Source organism: Lolium perenne, chromosome 4, assembly GCF_019359855.2.
Source record: "Lolium perenne isolate Kyuss_39 chromosome 4, Kyuss_2.0, whole genome shotgun sequence".
Classification (NCBI taxonomy): domain Eukaryota; kingdom Viridiplantae; phylum Streptophyta; class Magnoliopsida; order Poales; family Poaceae; genus Lolium; species Lolium perenne.
The window spans coordinates 220,284,805-220,304,378 of NC_067247.2; the positions used below are offsets into that span (position 1 = coordinate 220,284,805).

Genomic DNA, 19,574 nt, shown 5'->3' on the forward strand with positions numbered 1-19,574 from the left:
GTGGTGAGGGAGACCTGCGAGGGGGCCGATCGGACCTTTTGCTTCCGCCATCGGACTCTCCTTGTTCCTCGCGGTGCTGACTCCGGCTCCGATGACTGCCTTCACCGTGGCGCTGGCTACCATGGCCGTTCCGGCTCCTGCGGGGCTCCGGGTCGCGTTCTTTGTTCCGACTCCTCCTGGGCTCGGGCTCGCGATCGTTAATCTGGCTCCGGCTTGGTTCCGGTGTTCGCTCCCTGTTTCTGTTTCTTGAGGGCAGCACGTTGTCGCGGATGTTGATTCCGCCTGGCCCATGGGGCCTGGTGTTTCCGGCTGGACTACGGCAGCGAGGGGGACGCGGGTATCCGTTAGGCGGAGGAGAGGGATTGCGGTACTTGTCCTTACCAGTGTACATTGCATCCTTTCCCTTTCTTGGATCTGACGGAGGCGTCTTTGATGGTACATGGATTGGATTTGGGTGTTCTCTGGTTTTCCTTCTGTGTTCCGAGGATCCGATTCGCGATTCGTCATCATGATGGCGATTGTCGTAGGCGTCCTTCTGCGCGGTGGAGATACAGTGCTCTGGGTTAGATTCCAACTTGCGCGAAGTATCTGCCTTGCTCTGCTGCTTCATTGCTGAAGCAACGAGGGTACGGACGTAGTTGATGTCGATCTCCTCGTCCTTTTTCTTCAAGATCTCCGCAACCTTCTTCATATTGTCCTTCGGAATGGCGTACGGCTGCTGCTCGGTCGGAGTCGCGAAGGTGATCTTTCGGGGAGCTATATGTTCTCGCCGGATTTTATCGACCTCCTGTTGAGCCTCAGCGATCTTATCCTCCCAGTGCTTCCGGAGTTCCTTGACCTTTACCAATCCTTCGTCCACCTCCTGCTCGCGCTGGATAAAGCCTTCGACGAAAATCGCGGCTTCCTTCCTCTCGTCAAGCATTGTGGCTGCTGTTTCGGAAAATTTCTTGGCTGTGGCCAGCATCTCCAGTCTTTTTGCTTCTAGCGCTTCCGCGTCTTCGGGAGTAATGGGTTTGTTGAGGGTATTCGAGTGATAGATTGCATCCATGCTTGCTTGTTCAACCATCTCCTCAGGGGACAGGAACTCCTTATGCGGCCGTTCACGCGACATTAGAGATCCTTCACGGGATGGCTGCGGATCGGAGTGGGTGTTTTCATCTTCTGATTCGCGTTGATCCAGCGCCGCCAAGGTCGCGAGTACCTGTTTAGGCTGGGCGGATTCAACTTCAGGCTAGTCACCGTATCCGTATTCCTTCAGCTTGCGATTGAACTCTTCAGTGTCCATGGAGGGGGTATCCCCGGAGATTGGGCTTAGGTTGCCCAGAATCGACTCTTCAGCCGAAATTCTGCTTTCTCCGATAGCCTCCTGCTGATCCGGAGCAACGTTGTTTTCCGGTGCCTCGACCTGCTCGGGACCAGCTCCGTCTTCGTGAGGGGCGATTCCGGCGGTATGGGCCAAGAAGTGTACGAAGTGACACCTTTGCTTCTCTAACACCTGGGAGGCCCAAGCGGATCTGCATTGGTCTTCCACCGTTGTTTCCTGCACAGGGGCGGATTGGGTGGGCTTTGATTTTTCCAGGTCCAAGGCGGAATCTTCCTTGGGAAGCTCCTGCATCTCAGATCGGATCTTCGCGACTGCGTCCTGCTCAGCGGCGGTCGCGTCAGCGTTACTTACCAGCGGGTTTCCGTCGGAATCGACGGTTTCCCCGATGAAGATGTGTATGCCGCCAACTGGGACGATGGAGAGCTTGATGGGGTTTGTCTTATCCGGAATCCAACACTCATCCGGAGGGACGATCGGCAGATTTCCGGTGTAAAGGACGCGCCCCACAGCGATGGTGTCGTCGCAGCTTCCCATGGCGGAACCCTCCCGGTTCCGGCCTCCAGACGCCGCAGGCCCCACGGTGGGCGTCAACTATCGTTGCCTAATCGACGGTGCCTCGGAGGAGGGATCCTCACGAGGGGAAGAAGAAGTAGGGGCCATAGGGCGGAGTGCACACGGGACGGTGGTACGCGATTTACCCAGCTTCGGAACACCTGCACGAGGACAGGGCCTACTGCTGCTTGTCTGGAATTATCTGGGCGCTTTCGCGATGTTACAATGAGTTGTGGTTGTGCCTCTAGGGCTCCCAGGATCCGGCTTATAAAGGCGCACGGATCTAAGGTTTACATGGAGAGTCCTAGCCGGATACAGGTTGCCTAACTACGGTACAATGTCTTGCCGTGCACGTCAAGGATCCGCCTTCCTCTGTACGTCGTACCGGATCCGGGTTCCTAATGGGCATTCATGGATCCGGGTTCCTCCTGAGGTCGGTCGGATCCGGCTCCCCTGTCCTGGGCCGGACTTCATCCTTCAGGATCAACAGCAACTGGGCCGCCCGATGGGCCACATGCCTCATCACCATCTGTGGGCCACCCGGGCTTGCCGGATCTAGGCACTGTCGATGGTACACCCATGAAGTATACCCACAACACCCGTCGCTTACTGAGAGGATCGGGCAACCCCATATCATCTTGGTATCAGATTTCCAGTTTTCCTCGGTAAGCCATCCACAATCCACCCCATAGTTGAGTTGTGAGTGTTTTTCTATCCAGAAAAAGCCATAAAAAGTTAGGGTTAAGGTTTGCCATAGCCTTAGATTGCACTAATTTCGAGTTTTAGTTGCTTTTCTTAGTTGTTTTTGCGTATCTTTGTCTACTATTTTTAGGGTTTGAGTCTATACTATCATCTTGTGTTTGCATATCAAGTGTTGTCAGTTTTTATTACTCCGAGTCCACATAGCTTACAGTGTGCTTGTTCCCAACCATAGACACAACCTTTCGATATAAGTGACTAGGAACTTCCCTAGAAGAGACTAGTTTTACTGCTCGATAGGCTTCTCATTAGGGTTTTGGTGCTTTGCAATTTCTGTTGGCCGTGTTAGAAGGAGAAAATTCGTCAGATTTTTTTTTTGCTGTAGCTATAGTACCCGTGCTACAGTAATCGTGAAAAAAAAAACGAAAATTGTTGTGCTAGTTGACTCTAGTGAAGGCCTAAGTTTACTTTACTGCACCCGTAGTTGAGCAATCTTGTGCCTGTCTCGTTGAGCTTTGCTAGCGTCTCTCCAGTGCATTGCAACCTTTCCCACATATAGTTGCATTGCCCCATTATATCGACTTGTGTGAGTATCTTTGGTTGTCTACGGTCAGCGCTAGAGCTTGTTATTGGTGCAAATAGGTAGCCAACCTACAGCCCCACATATATCCTGCTTTGCCGTATGATTTGTTCTTATACCCTTGATATTAGCTTCGCTACATCCATGCACTAGTCCGTCAATCCAAGTTGGTAAGCAATACTAATTCACTTTGGAGCGGTAAGATTTACCTTTCTTATCAGTTTTGAGTGAGTTGTGAGAGTACCACCAAAGATTTTTGTTTAGTGCACTAACCTACTAATCATGCCTTCTCAGGATGTTGATGTGATGCAGAAAAAGGACGCCGACACAGCAGTTACTTGGCATGAATTTGAGGCACTTCGTGATCATATGCAACGTCAAATACGAGTTGCTACTGACGTATTGGATAAAGATATTCAGGGTGTTCACTTGAAGGTCGATGAAGCTACTCAAGCGGTTAACACCGTTCAAACAACAATGACGACTCGTCAAGCATCTATACAAACTTTGACCAATGCCATTGGTGAGATACGTACTATGGTGTAACCACAACAACCACCGCATGATGACGATGGCAGTGTGCAAGGTGACAATGCTGAAGCTGTTAATGGTCCAGGGCGTGGTATGGGTCGTGGTATTGGCCGTGGTGTTGGTGAAGCGTTCCGTGGTCGTGGTTTTGTTCCCGTCGGAGCCCAACGTATTCCACAACAACAAGAAGATGGTTTGGGTAAGCCAAAGTTCTCAATTCCCAGATTTGAAGGAGGTACTGATGTTGAAGAATATCTTACATGGGAGCTGAAGATTGAGAGATTATGGCGTTTACATCCTGACTATACTGAAGATAGGAAGATCAAGCTTGCTTCCTCTGAATTTGATGGCTATGCATTGCGTTGGTGGGATGGACTTGTTCGTGCTCGAGAAGAAGATGGTGAGCTGCCCATTATCACATGGCGTGCTATGAAGGCGGCAATGAGAGCTCGTTTTGTGCCTATCAATTACTTGCGTTCCGTCTTTGACAAGTTGACCCAATTGAGCAAGGTGTGTTGACAGTTGATGCTTACTACATGGAGATGGAGATGCTTATGCAGCGTGCCCGTGTCCGTGAGTCTCTTGAGATGACACTACATCGATTTCTGAATGGTCTCAGATTTACTATCAAGGGCATTGTGCGTCATCACACTTACGCTACTATGATTGAGTTGCTACATCATGCAAGAGAAGCTGAGTCACAGTTGGCTGAAGAACAGCAAATGAAGGGCCGTGCTACAGGCGCTGGGCGTTACACACCCCGCGTGCCGCCCTCCATGGCGCCATCTTCGCACCCTGCAGATGTTCCTACTTCATCTAGCAAGCCGGTTTCCAATGTGTCCAACACAAAGAAGCCCGTCCCTGCAGCAAGTGGAACTAGTTCTAACATGTCGACAACACGCAACCGCGATATGGCTTGTCATACATGTGGTGGCAAGGGTCACTTCAAGCGAGATTGTCCTAACCGCAAAGTTATGATCATTAATGAGGACAATGAGTATGAAACTGGAGATGATGTTGATCCCAATGCTCCAGATGAGGATGATTATGACAGTGATGGTTTTGATGCTTATCCTTCTGAAGCTCAAACTATTGTTGTCTCGCAGCGTGTTCTTAATGTGCAGCCAAGTGCATCTACACAGCGCTGTAATTTGTTCCAAACAAAGGCACTAGTAGGTCCTGACAAGGCTTGCAAGGTCATTATTAATGGTGGGAGTTGTCGCAATCTAGCAAGCAAAGAGTTATGTGCCAAGCTGAAACTGAAGTATCTATCGCACCCGCACCCATATTATATTCAATGGTTGAGTAATAATGGCGAGATGAAGGTGAGCCACATGGTGCATGTTGATTTTGAGATTGGACCGTATAAGGATTCCATTGACTTTGATGTGGTTCCTATGACGGTGTGTCACCTGCTTTTGGGCCGGCCATGGCTCTTTGACCGTTCTGTACAACACAATGGCCGCGCCAATACATATCACTTGGAGTTCAAGGGCAAGAAAATTAACTTACAGCCTATGTCACCGCAGCAAATTGTCAATGAATCTCGTCAGAAGATTGAAGTAAACTTGGAGGATGCATCCATAGATAGGTGAGAGAATTGTAATGTCGTGAGTGATATAACGAAAAGTGAGAGAGTGAATTCTTTAGTATCATTAGCCACCAAACAAGACATGAGAGAATTTAGTGAGGATCCTACAGCCATGCCTCTTGTGCTCATGTACAGAGGTACGGTTTTGGTTTCTAACGACATGACCCCTCTTCCTCTTGGTGTTTCTAATGTTTTGCAGGAGTTCCATGACGTGTTTCCGGAGGAGGTACCCGCGGGTCTACCACCATTGCGTGCTATTGAGCATCAAATCGACTTGATCCCCGGCGCCTCGCTGCCCAATAGGGCGCCATATAGAACGAATCCCGAAGAGACGAAGGAGATACAGAAGCAAGTACAAGCGCTACTCGACAAAGGTTATATCCGCATAAGCCTTAGTCCTTGTGCTGTTCTTGTTATTCTTGTTCCTAAGAAATATGGTACATGGCGTATGTGCGTAGATTGTGGAGCGATAAACAACATTACTATTCGATATCGTCATCCTATTCCCCGTTTAGAGGATATGCTAGATGAATTGAGTGGTGCTGCTGGTTTCACTAAAATTGATTTGCGTAGTGGTTATCATCAAATTAGGATGAAAGAAGGGGATGAGTGCAAAACCACCTTTAAAACAAAATTTGGTTTATATGAGTGGTTAGTAATGCCTTTTGGTTTGACTAATGCACCTAGCACTTTCATGAGACTGATGAACCATGTTTTGCGTGATTTTATTGGCAAGTTTGTGGTTGTGTATTTTGATGACATATTAATCTACAGCCGCAATGAATCTGATCATATTATACATATTAGACATATTTTGCAAGTGTTGCGTGATAGTGAACTCTATGGTAATCTTGAGAAGTGCACATTTTGCAAAGATAAGGTCATATTTCTGGGTTATGTTGTCTCTAAGCATGGTGTAGAAGTAGATGTGTCTAAAATTGAAGCTATTCAAAATTGGCCTACTCCCATGAATGTGAGTCAAGTTAGAAGTTTTCATGGTCTAGCTGGGTTTTATCGCCGTTTTGTGCCTAACTTTAGTACTATTGCTGCACCTTTGAATGAATTGACTAAAAAGGGTGTTGCATTTGAGTGGGGCGTTGCCCAAGATCATGCTTTTGATGAACTAAAACAATTGTTAACTTCTGCACCGTTGCTTGCACTTCCTGATTTCAATAAGCAATTTGAGATTGAATGTGATGCTAGTGGTATTGGAATTGGTGGTGTGTTGATGCAAGAGGGTCGCCCAATTGCATATTTTTCTGAGAAACTTTCTGGTGCTAAGTTGAACTATCCTATATATGATAAAGAATTGTATGCTTTAATTAGAGTTCTTGAGGTTTGGCAACATTATTTGTGGCCAAAAGAATTTATCATACATTCTGATCATGAAGCTTTGAAATATCTGAAAGCCCAATCTACTTTGCATAGGCGTCTTGCTAAGTGGGTTGAGTTCATTGAGTCTTTTCCATACATTATTAAGCATAAGAAGGGAAAAGATAATATTGTTGCTGATGCTCTATCTAGGAAGACTATGCTATTAACCCATCTTGATGTTAAAATTCCTGGATTAGAGGTGTTATGTGATTTATATGCGACTGATCATGATTTTGTTGAACCATACCGCCTGTGCGTTATTGGTAAAGCATGGGAAAAGTATCACATACACGACGGGTTCTTGTTTAGAGCTAACAAACTATGTGTTCCAGAATCGTTTGTGCGTTTGCTCTTATTGCAGGAATCACATGCTGGAGGTTTGATGGGTCACTTTGGGCGTGAGAAGACGCTACTCATGCTCGCTGATCACTTTTATTGGCCAAAGATGAGGCGGGATGTGGACAGGTATGTGAAGAGATGCATTACTTGCAACAAGTCCAAGTCCAAGCTCAAGCCTCACGGTTTGTATACTCCTTTACCGGCACCTACTACACCTTGGGAGGATATTAGTATGGATTTTGTGTTGGATTTGCCGCGTACTAAGAGAGGCCATGATTCTATATTTGTGGTAGTGGACAGATTTTCTAAGATGTCACACTTTATTGCCTGCCACAAAAGCGATGATGCGTCGCATATTGCTAACCTGTTTTTCTGGGAGGTTGTACGACTACATGGAGTCCCAAAGACTATTGTTTCTGATCGTGACGTGAAGTTTATGAGCTACTTCTGGAAGACGTTGTGGAGAAAGCTGGGAACGAAGCTACTCTTCAGTACTACTTGTCATCCTCAAACTGATGGATAAACTGAAGTGGTGAATAGAACATTGTCACAACTATTGAGATCCATGATAAAGAAGAACTTGAAGGAGTGGGAAGAGTGTTTGCCGCATGTGGAGTTTGCTTACAACAGGGCGGTACATTCTACCACAGAGCTGTGTCCTTTTGAGGTGGTGTATGGTTTCCAACCCATTACTCCACTTGACTTGTTGCCTTTGTCCATACATGAGAGAGTTAATATGGAGGCATCCAAGAGAGCAGATTTTGTGCGTAAGATCCATGTGAAGACTAAAGAGTTGATAGAGAAGAAAGGCAAGAGCAATGCTACAAGGATGAACAAGAAGCGCAAAGAGATGTTGTTCAAGCCTGGTGATATGGTCTGGGTACATTTTCGCAAGGATAGGTTCCCAAAGCTAAGGAGGTCCAAGTTGCTTCCTCGTGGTGCTGGTACTTATAAAGTGCTTGCCAAGATCAACGATAATGCATACTCGATAGATCTTCCAACAGATGAGTTTGGTGTCAGTAATTCTTTCAATGTTGCTGATTTGACACCATATGACGAAGAAGACCTTGGAGCGTCGAGGTCGACGCCTTTTGAAGGGGTGGAGATGATGAGGACATCCCTACTACACCACTACCTCCGTCATTGACAAATGAAGATGAACCTGCTGTGAAACTTAAGTCCAATGAAGTTAGGATTGGACCAATTACAAGGGCTCGTGCGAAGCTACTTAAACAACATGTGAACTTGTTTCTAAACGATACTTTGATTGATGAGAACTTTGTACTGCCTAAGTCCTGTTACTTATGTATCATCAGGTATCAAGAGGAGACGAGCATCGGACGAGGAGTAGAGGAGCAGCTGGACGTGAAGACGGACGTCAAGATGGACGTGAAGCTGGACATGGAGCTGGACATGAAGATATCTCTTGGACGGGCGAGGGAGGAGCGGGAGGCATGCGCGAGAGGAGATGAAGTCGTCCAGGCCGGCCCAGCGCCCGGTCAGACCGGCCGCCAGACCGGCGCGCCCGGTCCCCGGCCCGGTTCAACCGGGCGACACGCCGGATCCACCCTGGCGCCAACCGGGCGTCGTACTGGGGCCAACCGGAAGAGCATCTGCGACACTTCCGGTTGCCACCCAGTCCCTGGCCCGGTCTAGACCGGCCAGCCAGGTCTCAGACCAGGTCAACCGGGCTCCAGACCGGCCTAGTCTGAGTCTGTCTCGACCAGATCTATTCTGGGTCGGTTATTCTTATATCTTTTCGACCAGAAGTCGTCCCGGACGCCTATATAAGTGCCCAGGACGCCCCCTAGCTGCTTTAGACCATGTTTAAGATAAACCCTAGTTCTTAGTTGTTTTCTATGCAAAACTATTGAATACTACACTCTAATTCGTTGCGATCTGGAGTTTTATGCTACTGAAAGTTTGTGTGATCTGCTGTTCCATTGGGGATTAGAAGATTGCAATTAACCGCTTCGTGGTCGGCGGCTACGTGCGCAAGTGTGTGGAGTTGCGAATATCTTGCAGGGTTGAGAGCTGTTGCGTTGGCATCAGGAATCAATCGAAAGACTTCGTCGCGTCATACAAGTTATCCTCCTCATCATCATCGATTTCATCCGCTGCTACCATCACGTGTTCATCAACACCCGTCGCTTACTGAGAAGATCGGGCAACCCCATATCAAAAAGCATACAGAGCAATGATTGGATATACTCCCACCCCCAAAATCTTCTCCAAAATTTGGAAGACTTCATGTCAAGCAAAACATAAATTCTTCTTCTGGTTACTCTTACATGATAGACTAAATACAAGGAATTTACTAAGAAGAAAGAATTTCCAGCTTCAAAACTATCAATGTGTTGCAATGGAGTGTCATGGTGAAGAAACACTTGTTCATTTATTCTGGAAATGTCCTTTGGCAGAGCAGTGTTGGAATTTTATATGTCCACAGAGAGATAGAAGATTATCAATTATGGAAGCTTTTGATGAAATGAGGACATTGTTAAAACTACCATTTGCAATGGACGTGCTAATTCTGGCTGCCTGGGGAATATGGATTGTCATAAATAATAAGCTCTTTGAGAATCAAAATGCCACTTTTAGATCCTGGAAAGCAATATACTCCCAAGAGTTAAAAATGTTGGCACACAGAATGAAGAAAAAGCATGCAAGCTCTTTCAAAGAATGGCTTCAATCCATAGTCTAGATTAGTCCTTTGTTTTCTTTAGTTTGGTTTTCCTTTTGAGAGTTTCTCACTCTCTTTGTAACTTTTACGCTTGTACTCTTTATATTAATAATAAAAATTGAAGTGGGTTGATCCCACTGTTTTACCCTCAAAAAAGATGGCGGTGGATTCGATGGAGATGGCTCAGGGGGCAATTCCCCGTCCTGGCAGGGTGCCGGAACAAAGACTTCTATTCCCCGGATCTTGTCTGCGATGGCGGCTGAGCTATGGAACTTTTCGTGGATGGAGGCTGATTGATTTAAAGTTCACGTGTCGGGAGGCTTCTTATAGGCGGAAGGGAGAGGTCGGTGGATGCCAGGGGCTCTAGACCACCCCTAGGCACGGCTAGGGCCTGGGCCGCGCCTAGGCCTAGTCTGGCCGTTATGTGGCGCTTCTTCGTCCCCCTCTAGACTTCATCTTCGTTATGGAAAAAATAAGATCTCCGACTTTCGTTTCGTCCAATTGCGAGAATATTTCCTATACAACTTTTCTGAAATACAAAACAACAGAAAATAGGGAACTGGCACTGTGGCATCTTGTCAATATGTTAGTACCGGAAAATGCATAAAAGTTCCACGAAGTATCAGCAAAACATATATAAATTGGTGTAAAACAAGCATGGAGCATCAAAAATTATAGATATGTTTGAGACGTATCAGTGTTCTCATTGGACCTGTGAGAATGCCAAGTTGTTAAGAACCTTGTTTGTAATAATATATGGAGTGTTATGACCTGCAATGTTTCTGTTGTACCACTCCGAGGGATGTGATATTTGTGAAGAAGCCCCTTCATGAATGTCATATCAACGACTTGTATACTACAACATGCAGTGGTATGCTGGGTCACCGCAGCTAGTATCAAAGCAAATGTTGCCACCTTAGGTTGGAAAAACCTAGTAAAGGGAATAAACATGTAGGATTCAAGTAGGGATAGTTAAGAATTCTCTATAAATATGATGTTTATTCACTTGAGTATATCTTTTAGTGCGACAATTCTTTATTATAACTATTATGATGCATCATCAGTAATAATACTTTATTTATGTATACAGCCGGAATGGCGAGCACTTATCCAAAGAGGACGTTGAGGAAGAGTGAAACCTGGCTTGGTGATTATGAAGGGAGTCTCACAGATCTCCTGCGTGGGATGATGTATGATCTCTGTTGTGAAACCAATATTCCTGTCATAAAATACATCTATTACGACGGAGATGTAGTCGCCAAGTGCAGAGTGGCAGTGCAACTAACCAGAGAACTAGAAATGAGTATCATCATGCCTTATGGAGAACAAAAAACCCTCACAACAGCGTATCACATGTGAATCTTTAGTGCAATCCTAGAACTTAGACAACACAAAACCACAGATTCCCTATGTTCTGAGTATTCTCATGTGCCTCATGCTGAGGAAGATGAGGATCCTTCTCTGAACCAATTGCTTATAACACAAAAACATCCAGAAGTAGCAGCGCAGCACATGGACAACTGCAAGTCATGTTCACTGCGCTGTACCTACTTCACATGAAGATGGTGGGAGAAGTGACACACATGCTTGAAGAGTTCACAGACCCTAATAAAGTCCAGGATCGAATGCAGAAACTTAGGAACCAAACCCAGTACTCAACACCTTACTTCACCACTGATAGTTTCATAGATATGAGTGACCAGGTACCAAACCCAGTTCCTCCTACACCCAATTTTGTTCCACACTTCCCATATGTGTCAGAGTCCTTTGATGCAGGGTATATGAGAGATGATTCGGGAAACCCAGTTAATCCGGAGTCACCAATCGAGAATTTGACTGGTTGGTGTTTCAGAGAACCCTTTGGGGATGAAAGTGAACCTATTCCGTGTGACACGAAAGAAAAAGAAGGCGAGGTTAGTTAGTATCGTACCCGTCACTACGGGCTTGGTGAAAGGGACACGAACCCCATCGTGATTGATTCGGAGATGGAAGGGCCAATCAAAACTCACTTTGAGGAAGGTGAGAGTTCTGGAGTTAAGCAAAAGAAGAAGAAGAAGAAGAAGAAGAAGAAGAAGAAGAAGAAGAAGATGAGGGGGCAGGTTGATAGAAATCCTCCGTGGATGGCAGATCAGACGGTGGATGAGGGAGGTGTGTATCCTACCGAGGATACATATGAGTCACTTTCCAGCTATTTTGGCATGACATATCTCTGCCTCGACACTTCGTCCGATTCAGATTATATCCCGATAGGAAGGACCTTTGTTCTGGACGGGGTTCGGAAGACTAGCCGTTGTACCGGGTTGATTCCTGGTATGTACACGATGACAAGGTATCAACTTTTCAATGCCTACAAGTTGTAGACTAGGGTTTCGTGGAAAGTAGAGTGCAAGTAGATCTTGAAGGTTTCAGCCGGAAAAGTACTCAACTATTAGAAAACTAGGGTTGTGTTGACAATGAATAGATCCTCTCTTTGTCCCTCGACTCTCACTTATATAGGAGGCAGAGCCAAGGGTTTCGTGATGTACAAGTTACAAAGTCTGGGAGACTCTTTGAGTTCGTCCCGTAATAGTTACAAGTCATTATTCCTAATACAACTCTATATTTTCAAACTATTTCGTAACTGAGCTTCTGGGCTTCATTTCTTCGGGTCGTGGGCCTTGAGTAAACCCCGGGTACCATCTTCGGCAGGCCCATTGGGGATGCCTATGTCAGTAGCCCCCGAGATTTTGCTTGAATCGAAGAATCAAGGAAAATCTCCATCTTTACAATTACCATATGATTTATTTGAATCAATAAATCTTTACTATTAAATTGCAATAGGTGACTGGCTGGTGTCACAAACGGGCCAAATAATTTTTCTCCTAGGCCCAACATGCTAAAGTGTTTTTCTTAGATCCAAATCTCTCTTGAATTTCTATCGGGTCGTTCTCCCGAATCTCTCTAGAATTAAACCTGAATACGACAACAAGCACGGTGAGGAAAAGAAAAACAAGCCAACCCATGGGTCCACGCACGACTCGCTTCCATGAAACGAGAACACCCACGCCTATGGCTCTGTTGCCGCCGAAACCGAGTCCAGAATCCAACGGTGCGCGTGGAACCGGAGTTTTTTTTCTAACGGACGTTGCCGCTGGTCGGGGTAGAAACCCACGCCGCACATCACCGAGTCACGGTGACAGGAGATTCGTCTGCCGCGCAGCCCAAGATGCCGCTGGCCTGGTTTGCCGCACCCACGAACCACCGCCGCGTAGCGGCGAGCAACGGCTGGCGACGCCGCCTTCGCCCCGGAGAGTTTCCAATGCGCGTGGAGAGGTCTCCGGTAGGATCTTCCTCAGCGACGGGAGGACTCGACCAAGCCGATGGCCATTGCCGCCCTGTGGATGCTGCCTATGGGTCCTACCTCCGCCGCGGGCAGGGGACTACACCGCCGGCCGGTGAAATAAAACACGAAACAACTGTGTAGGGGTATTGGATCACACATCGGTAACGACGGTGTCCTCAAGTATATATTGAGCTGATCGCTAGCGATCGTTTACATGACGTACAAGTCAAGGCCTCCTAGCCGTATACAACACGGTTACATATCTTCCTAAACTAGTTGATTAGATACTAACTTAAGGTTAGGAAATAAGGCTACAACATGTCAGGCACATTGTTTATCATCCTCCCTCAATTTCAACCTGGCTCCAATAGGTTGAGATTGCGTCTACATGCTTCAAAAGATGGTAATGCAAGAGGCTTAGTGAATATATCCGCCACTTGATCCTTGGAAGAGATGAATTTGATCTGAAGTTGTTTCCGCGCAACCCTTTCTCGAACAAAGTGAAAATCAACCTCAATATGCTTAGTGCGAGCATGAAACACCGGATTGGCAGATAAATATGTGGCACCAATATTATCACACCACAAAATAGGTATACGGTCCTGAGAAATCCCCAACTCCTTAAGAAGTGATTGTACCCAAATGATCTCAGCTGTTGCATTAGCCACCGCCTTGTATTCTGACTCTGTACTAGAGCGTGATACTGTAGCTTGCTTGCGTGCAGCCCAGGCGATCAAGTTTCCACCGTAGAATATGGCATGCCCCCCTGTGGATCGCATGTCATCAAAATTTCCAGCCCAGTCCGCATCAGAAAAAGCTGACAACAAAGTATCAGAAGTACGCCGAAGTAGCAGACCATGAGAAACTGTAAATTTGATAAACCGAAGAATACGCTTGACAGCTGTCCAATGAGGATCTCGAGGAGCATGTAGAAACTGGCAAACTTTATTCACGGCAAAGGATATATCAGGACGTGTGAGAGTAAGATACTGAAGACCTCCCACAATACTTCGATACCTTGTAGAATCATCAGCGGAATGAAGTGTTCCCTCACTGGCCGATAGCTTGTCAATAACTGTCATGGGAGTAGTAGCAGGGGTGCATTTGAGCATATTAGCTCGCTGAAGAAGCTCCATAGCATACTTTTTCTGAGTGAGAAGCAAGCCGCCAGAAGGCTGTTGGTGAACCTCCAAACCAAGAAAATAATGAAGGGGGCCAAGATCCTTAACCGCAAAAGCAGAACGCATCTCAAGAATTAGTCTATCTGTTGCTGAAGCAGAAGAACTAACCACAATAATGTCATCAACGTAAACAAGTAAGAACATGGTGATATTAGACCGCGAGAGTATGAATAGTGATGTATCCGCTGTGGAAGGACGGAATCCAATTGAACCAAGAACAGAACTGAGACGAGCATGCCATGCACGAGGAGCTTGTTTAAGACCATAAATAGCTTTCTGAAGACGACACAAATGACGTGGGCGAGAAGGATCCTCAAATCCTGGAGGCTGTCGCATGAAAACTTCTTCCTCAAGAACACCATTCAGAAAAGCATTCTGGATGTCTAATTGACGAAGATGCCAACCACGAGACACGGCAAGGGACAAAAGAAGGCGAATTGTAGTGGGTTTAACTACTGGACTGAAGGTTTTCTCATAGTCCTGGCCGTATCGTTGTCGGAACCCCTTCGCCACTAACCGCGCTTTATAGCGCTCAATGGATCCATCTGAGTTGTGCTTGACCTTGAACACCCATTTAGAGTCGATCACATTCACACCAGTAGATGGAGGAACAAGCTGCCATGTATCATTTTTTATCAAGGCTGAATATTCAATGTCCATGGCATCTTTCCAATGTGGTGTACCAAGTGCATCCTGCAGATTACGAGGTTCAGAAGCTGCTCGCTCAGTTGCATGTGCAAGACAGATTGACGTCCACGCTACAGTACCGTCTGATCGTTGCTTTGGCTGGCGAATACCACGCTGCAGTCTGGTCATGGGCCGATTCAGTTTCTGCTGCGGAAGCTCAGGTGAAGTATCGTCTGAAAGAGGTGCAGCTTCGCTGGCAGACATGTCAAGGCTACGCGGAAGAAGCGGGCTAGATATACCAGCTGGGCTTCCCAAAGACGAGCCAGAGACGGGCGACATCACAACCGCGGGAGTAGTGGGCGAGAGCGCACCCGATCCAGCACCACCTGGAGCTTCTCCCGAGACAGCGCCATGCAAATCGACGTAGGGCGAGGTAGCGTCGTCTGCTTCAGGTGAGAGTAGTTCCAATCGAGCTCCACGACCGATTCCTGCACCATGGTTAGGCAAAAACAAAGAGGTATTTGCAATATCATCAAATTGGCCAATATGAGGATTAGAATGATTTGTAGGTTCCGATTGTGAGATGGGCAATTGGGAAAACGGAAAAACACCTTCGTCAAAGACAACATCACGTGAGATGTAAACTCTATTAGTGGGTACATGGAGACATTTGTATCCTTTGTGGAGAGAGCTATACCCGAGGAACACACATTTTTTGGAACGGAATTCGAGCTTTCTATTGTTGTAAGGCCGAAGATGAGGCCAACATGCGCATCCGAAAACACGGAAAAAAGTGTAGTCGGGCTTTTCACCAAGGAGACGTTCCAAAGGAGTTTTCATATTGATGACACGGCTAGGAAGTCTATTAATGAGAAAACACGCCGTGGAAAAAGCATCACTCCAAAATCGAAAAGGAACGAAAGCATGTGCAAGAAGAGTAAGGCCAGTTTCTACAATGTGTCTATGTTTTCTCTCAGCGGTGCCATTTTGTTGATGTGTATGTGGACAAGAGACACGATGAGAGATGCCAATATTGCTGAAAAACTGATTGAGTTTAATGTATTCACCACCCCAATCAGTTTGAACATGAATGATTTTTTTGTTAAGAAGCCGTTCAACATGGCGTTGGAATTGTATGAATATATCAAAGACATCATTCTTGCGTTTGAGAAGATATAACCATGTAAAACGACTATAACCATCAATAAAACTAACGTAGTATGTGTGTCCACTAACAGAAGTTTGGGCTGGACCCCAAACATCAGAATAAATGATCTCAAGCGGAGTTGAAACTACATGATTGGAAAGGGAAAAAGGTAACTGATGACTTTTGCCTTGTTGGCAAGCATCGCAAATTACATTATTCTGTAAATTTGATGAAGGAAGCTGACGATGGTGTAAAATATGCTGGACTATCTGTGTAGCTGGATGTCCTAGACGACAGTGCCACTTTTCCCGTGACACCTTTATTCCACTGAAGATTTGTTTGGCGGGAGACTCATCAAGACGGTAGAGGCCACCATGACACCGACCACTAAGAAGAATTGCCCTCGTGTGCCGGTCCTTAACAAGGAAAAAATTGGGGTGAAACTCAATAAATACTTTGTTATCGATAGTAAACCTACGAACAGATAGGAGACTACGAGTAACAGAAGGAACATGTAAGACACCTTTAAGAAGCAAGGATTTTGACGGAGTAGGAAGTGTAGAGTGGCCAATGTGATGAATATGCATACCATTGCCGTTTGCCGCATGCACTTGGTCGTTGCCATGATAAGTCTCCTTCACCGTGAGCTTGTCGAGTTGGTTAGTGAGGTGGTCGGTGGCGCCGGTGTCCATGTACCAGCCAGAGTCGACATTGTAGGAGCTTGTCTGTCCATGTGTAGTAGCTGCAGCAACTTGGCGTTCCATGTAACGCCCGTCATTGTCAACCCCGAGATAATCCTGCTTAAACCTCTTAAAACAACTAGAGGCTTTGTGGCCTGGCTTGTCACAAATCTGACATATAGGGCGGTTGCCACCGCCTCCTCCAGAACGTGCACCAAAATCAGAACGGCCACTGCCGCCACGGTAGTCACCATTGCGTGTGTCACTACCTCCGCTGCCCCCACGGTAATCACTTGAACGTGAGACACTTCCGTTTCCAAATGGCCTTGGAGAGTAGTTTGGCCTAGGCCCATTATTACGTGAGTCTGCACTTGATCGATAGTCTGGACGCGAACCAGATGTTCGCTGCTGGCCGCCACGATGAGAGGCATTGGCACTCTGAAACACCCCATGACTCTGACCAGAGCGAAGTTCAGTTTTACGAGCAAGTCTATGCTCAGTACTTAACAGCTGGGCGTAAAGATCACGAACGGGGATGGGAGTCGTCCGGTTTGAGATCACTTCTACCAGCGGTTCATAGTCATCATCAAGGCCATCCAACACATATGAGATAAACTCTTCTGGACGGAGCGGGTAGCCGATGGAGGTCAGAGTATCGGACATGGTCTGAAGCTTGCTGAAGTAGACGGACATCGGCGAGTCTAGCTTATGGAGATCCTGCATCTGACGGTGGATTTGCATGAACCTCGCGGTAGACTGCGAGGAGAAACTGGCAGCAAGAGAAGACCAGGCTTCTTGCGAGGTGGAGGCGAAAAGAATCATCCCTTGCACCGCCTCAGTAGAGGTAGACATGATGGCGGAGAGGATTGCAGCATCCTGTTGATTCCATGCGATGAAGGCTGGGTTGTAGATGCGTCGAGGAGCTGTCGCGTCCTCGGCCGCCGTGGGATTGTCGATCTCTTCCGGCGGACAGGGAAAGCCGCCATCGACAAATCCAAGGAGAAGGTGGCTCCGAAGTACTTGAACCACCTGGGCGCGCCAATAGAGGTAGTTCTCCGTACCAAGACGAACAGTGATGAGCGGCGCAAAGTTGAAGGGGCCTGCCGACGAGGATGACGACGAGCCGGCGGTAGTGCTGAAGTTGAGCGTGGGATTGGAGAGCCTCGAACTGCTCTTCGAACCAACGGAAGTCACGCTCGTAGCTGGAGAGGTCACCATGGCAACTAGGATCTGTAGTAGATGAGATCTGGGCAGAGTTTAGGCTCTGATACCATGAAATAAAACACGAAACAACTGTGTAGGGGTATTGGATCACACATCGGTAACGACGGTGTCCTCAAGTATATATTGAGCTGATCGCTAGCGATCGTTTACATGACGTACAAGTCAAGGCCTCCTAGCCGTATACAACACGGTTACATATCTTCCTAAACTAGTTGATTAGATACTAACTTAAGGTTAGGAAATAAGGCTACAACATGTCAGGCACATTGTTTATCAGCCGGAGCCGAGCGCCGTCGCATGCCGCCTCTTGGTCCTGCGCGCAGCATCCTGATACTCCTCTATCTTATCTTGTCGCCGCTGGTTGGGGAGGATGAGTCCTTTTTTTTTCGATGAGTCCTTCTGAATGTTGATAGATGTGACTGTACTGCTGGCGCTGCTATACATCGGGGAAGATGGTACTGATGCGTCTGTCCAGTGTCCGTGTATTCTGCTACGGAGTACAATGCTTGGAGATGTGCTTGCTCTGTGCTCTGTGCTCTGTGCTAGGCATGCGACTTGTAAGTCAAACTATCCCACCCAATATGGACTGCCTTTTTAGATTAATGCATGATACTGATGCATCACGCGTATGTTTTCGTTCCAAAGGTTGAGCTCTGCAGTGAAGTGCGAGAGGGTTTGCTGGGTTGTGTCTATCGTTGCTAGGGGTCATTTGATCCCAGACATTCAAATGCTAGCAATATTGATAAATCATTGGAGAACCTAATGTTTATTTCCAAATTAGTTTTAGTTAAACCTCATGTTTATCATGTCAAATTCAACTCACAAGGGTGCTATATCTATTATGATACAGTTGGTAACTCACATAGATTTGTAGATGAGAATGGTTATACAAGTGTGACGAGTTCAATACGTACATATGTGTATTGTATGCGAGTTATTTTTAACAATTATTTTATAACAAATCAACGACAAGTAATATAGACCGGATGAAGTATATGTTGATATTTCGTGGCAACGCACGAGCACTCTGCTAGTAACCTTTATAAAGCAATTATATGTTGTACAGTGATAACGGTAGTTGGGGCTGGTTCATCTGACGGATCAGGTACCAGTTAACTGCTCTTGTGGCAATCCGCAAAAACCTACTTCAAGATCACATCCCTGGACATGATCTCGGGATACTGGCGTAATTTGACATGTGCCGCTTAAGGTCTTACCAGATGTCGAATTCCAGTTATGTTTTATCGGGTACCTAACGTGTCCGTTAGGATTTTTCTTCGTATTTGTTGATACGGAAAAAAGTAGCAGAACGCAGTCAGAGGCGGTGCCACGCTGCGTAAGACAGTTCCTGGGGACTTACCTTCGCAAAGTATTGCGGCATTCAGAGATTAATTTGCGACTGAGGCGCTCTGAGAATATATTGTCGAGTGCCTTTTTCGGCTGCTGGAATAGCACATTTATTCGAGTCAACAGATGACTTGTATATTGTTATCTTGTCCTCGCGATGGGAGTATATGAAGAGTTACTTTATAACTCGGAATATGCTCACCATGACTTCTTGAATTTCATCGGGCACGCGAACAACGTTCCCGATGGGAGTAGCCCCCGAGGCAACAACCAAGTGCTTGTACTTGGTTGTAGGCTCACCTTTTTAGCACCTTTGTCGCTATATTGTCATCTCTTCTAATTCTCCCATCTTTATCGGGTGCGCGACCAGCGCTCC

The 19,574-nt window shown here is 46.5% G+C and overlaps 1 protein-coding gene and 1 non-coding gene across 2 annotated transcripts; both read right to left on the bottom strand.

The window, feature by feature from the left end:
* Positions 1-13,345: 13,345 nt before the first annotated feature.
* LOC139839285 (uncharacterized) lies at positions 13,346-17,845 on the bottom strand. Its single transcript, XM_071829331.1, has 2 exons — positions 16,537-17,845; positions 13,346-15,288 (listed from the first exon to the last, which is right to left on the bottom strand). Exons 1-2 carry the CDS (start codon positions 17,843-17,845, stop codon positions 13,346-13,348), a joined length of 3,252 nt encoding a protein of 1,083 aa, XP_071685432.1.
* On the bottom strand, positions 17,122-17,260 carry LOC127297763 (small nucleolar RNA Z247). Its single transcript, XR_007849452.1, has one exon. It is a non-coding gene; the product is annotated as a small nucleolar RNA Z247 (small nucleolar RNA).
* Positions 17,846-19,574: the final 1,729 nt, after the last annotated feature.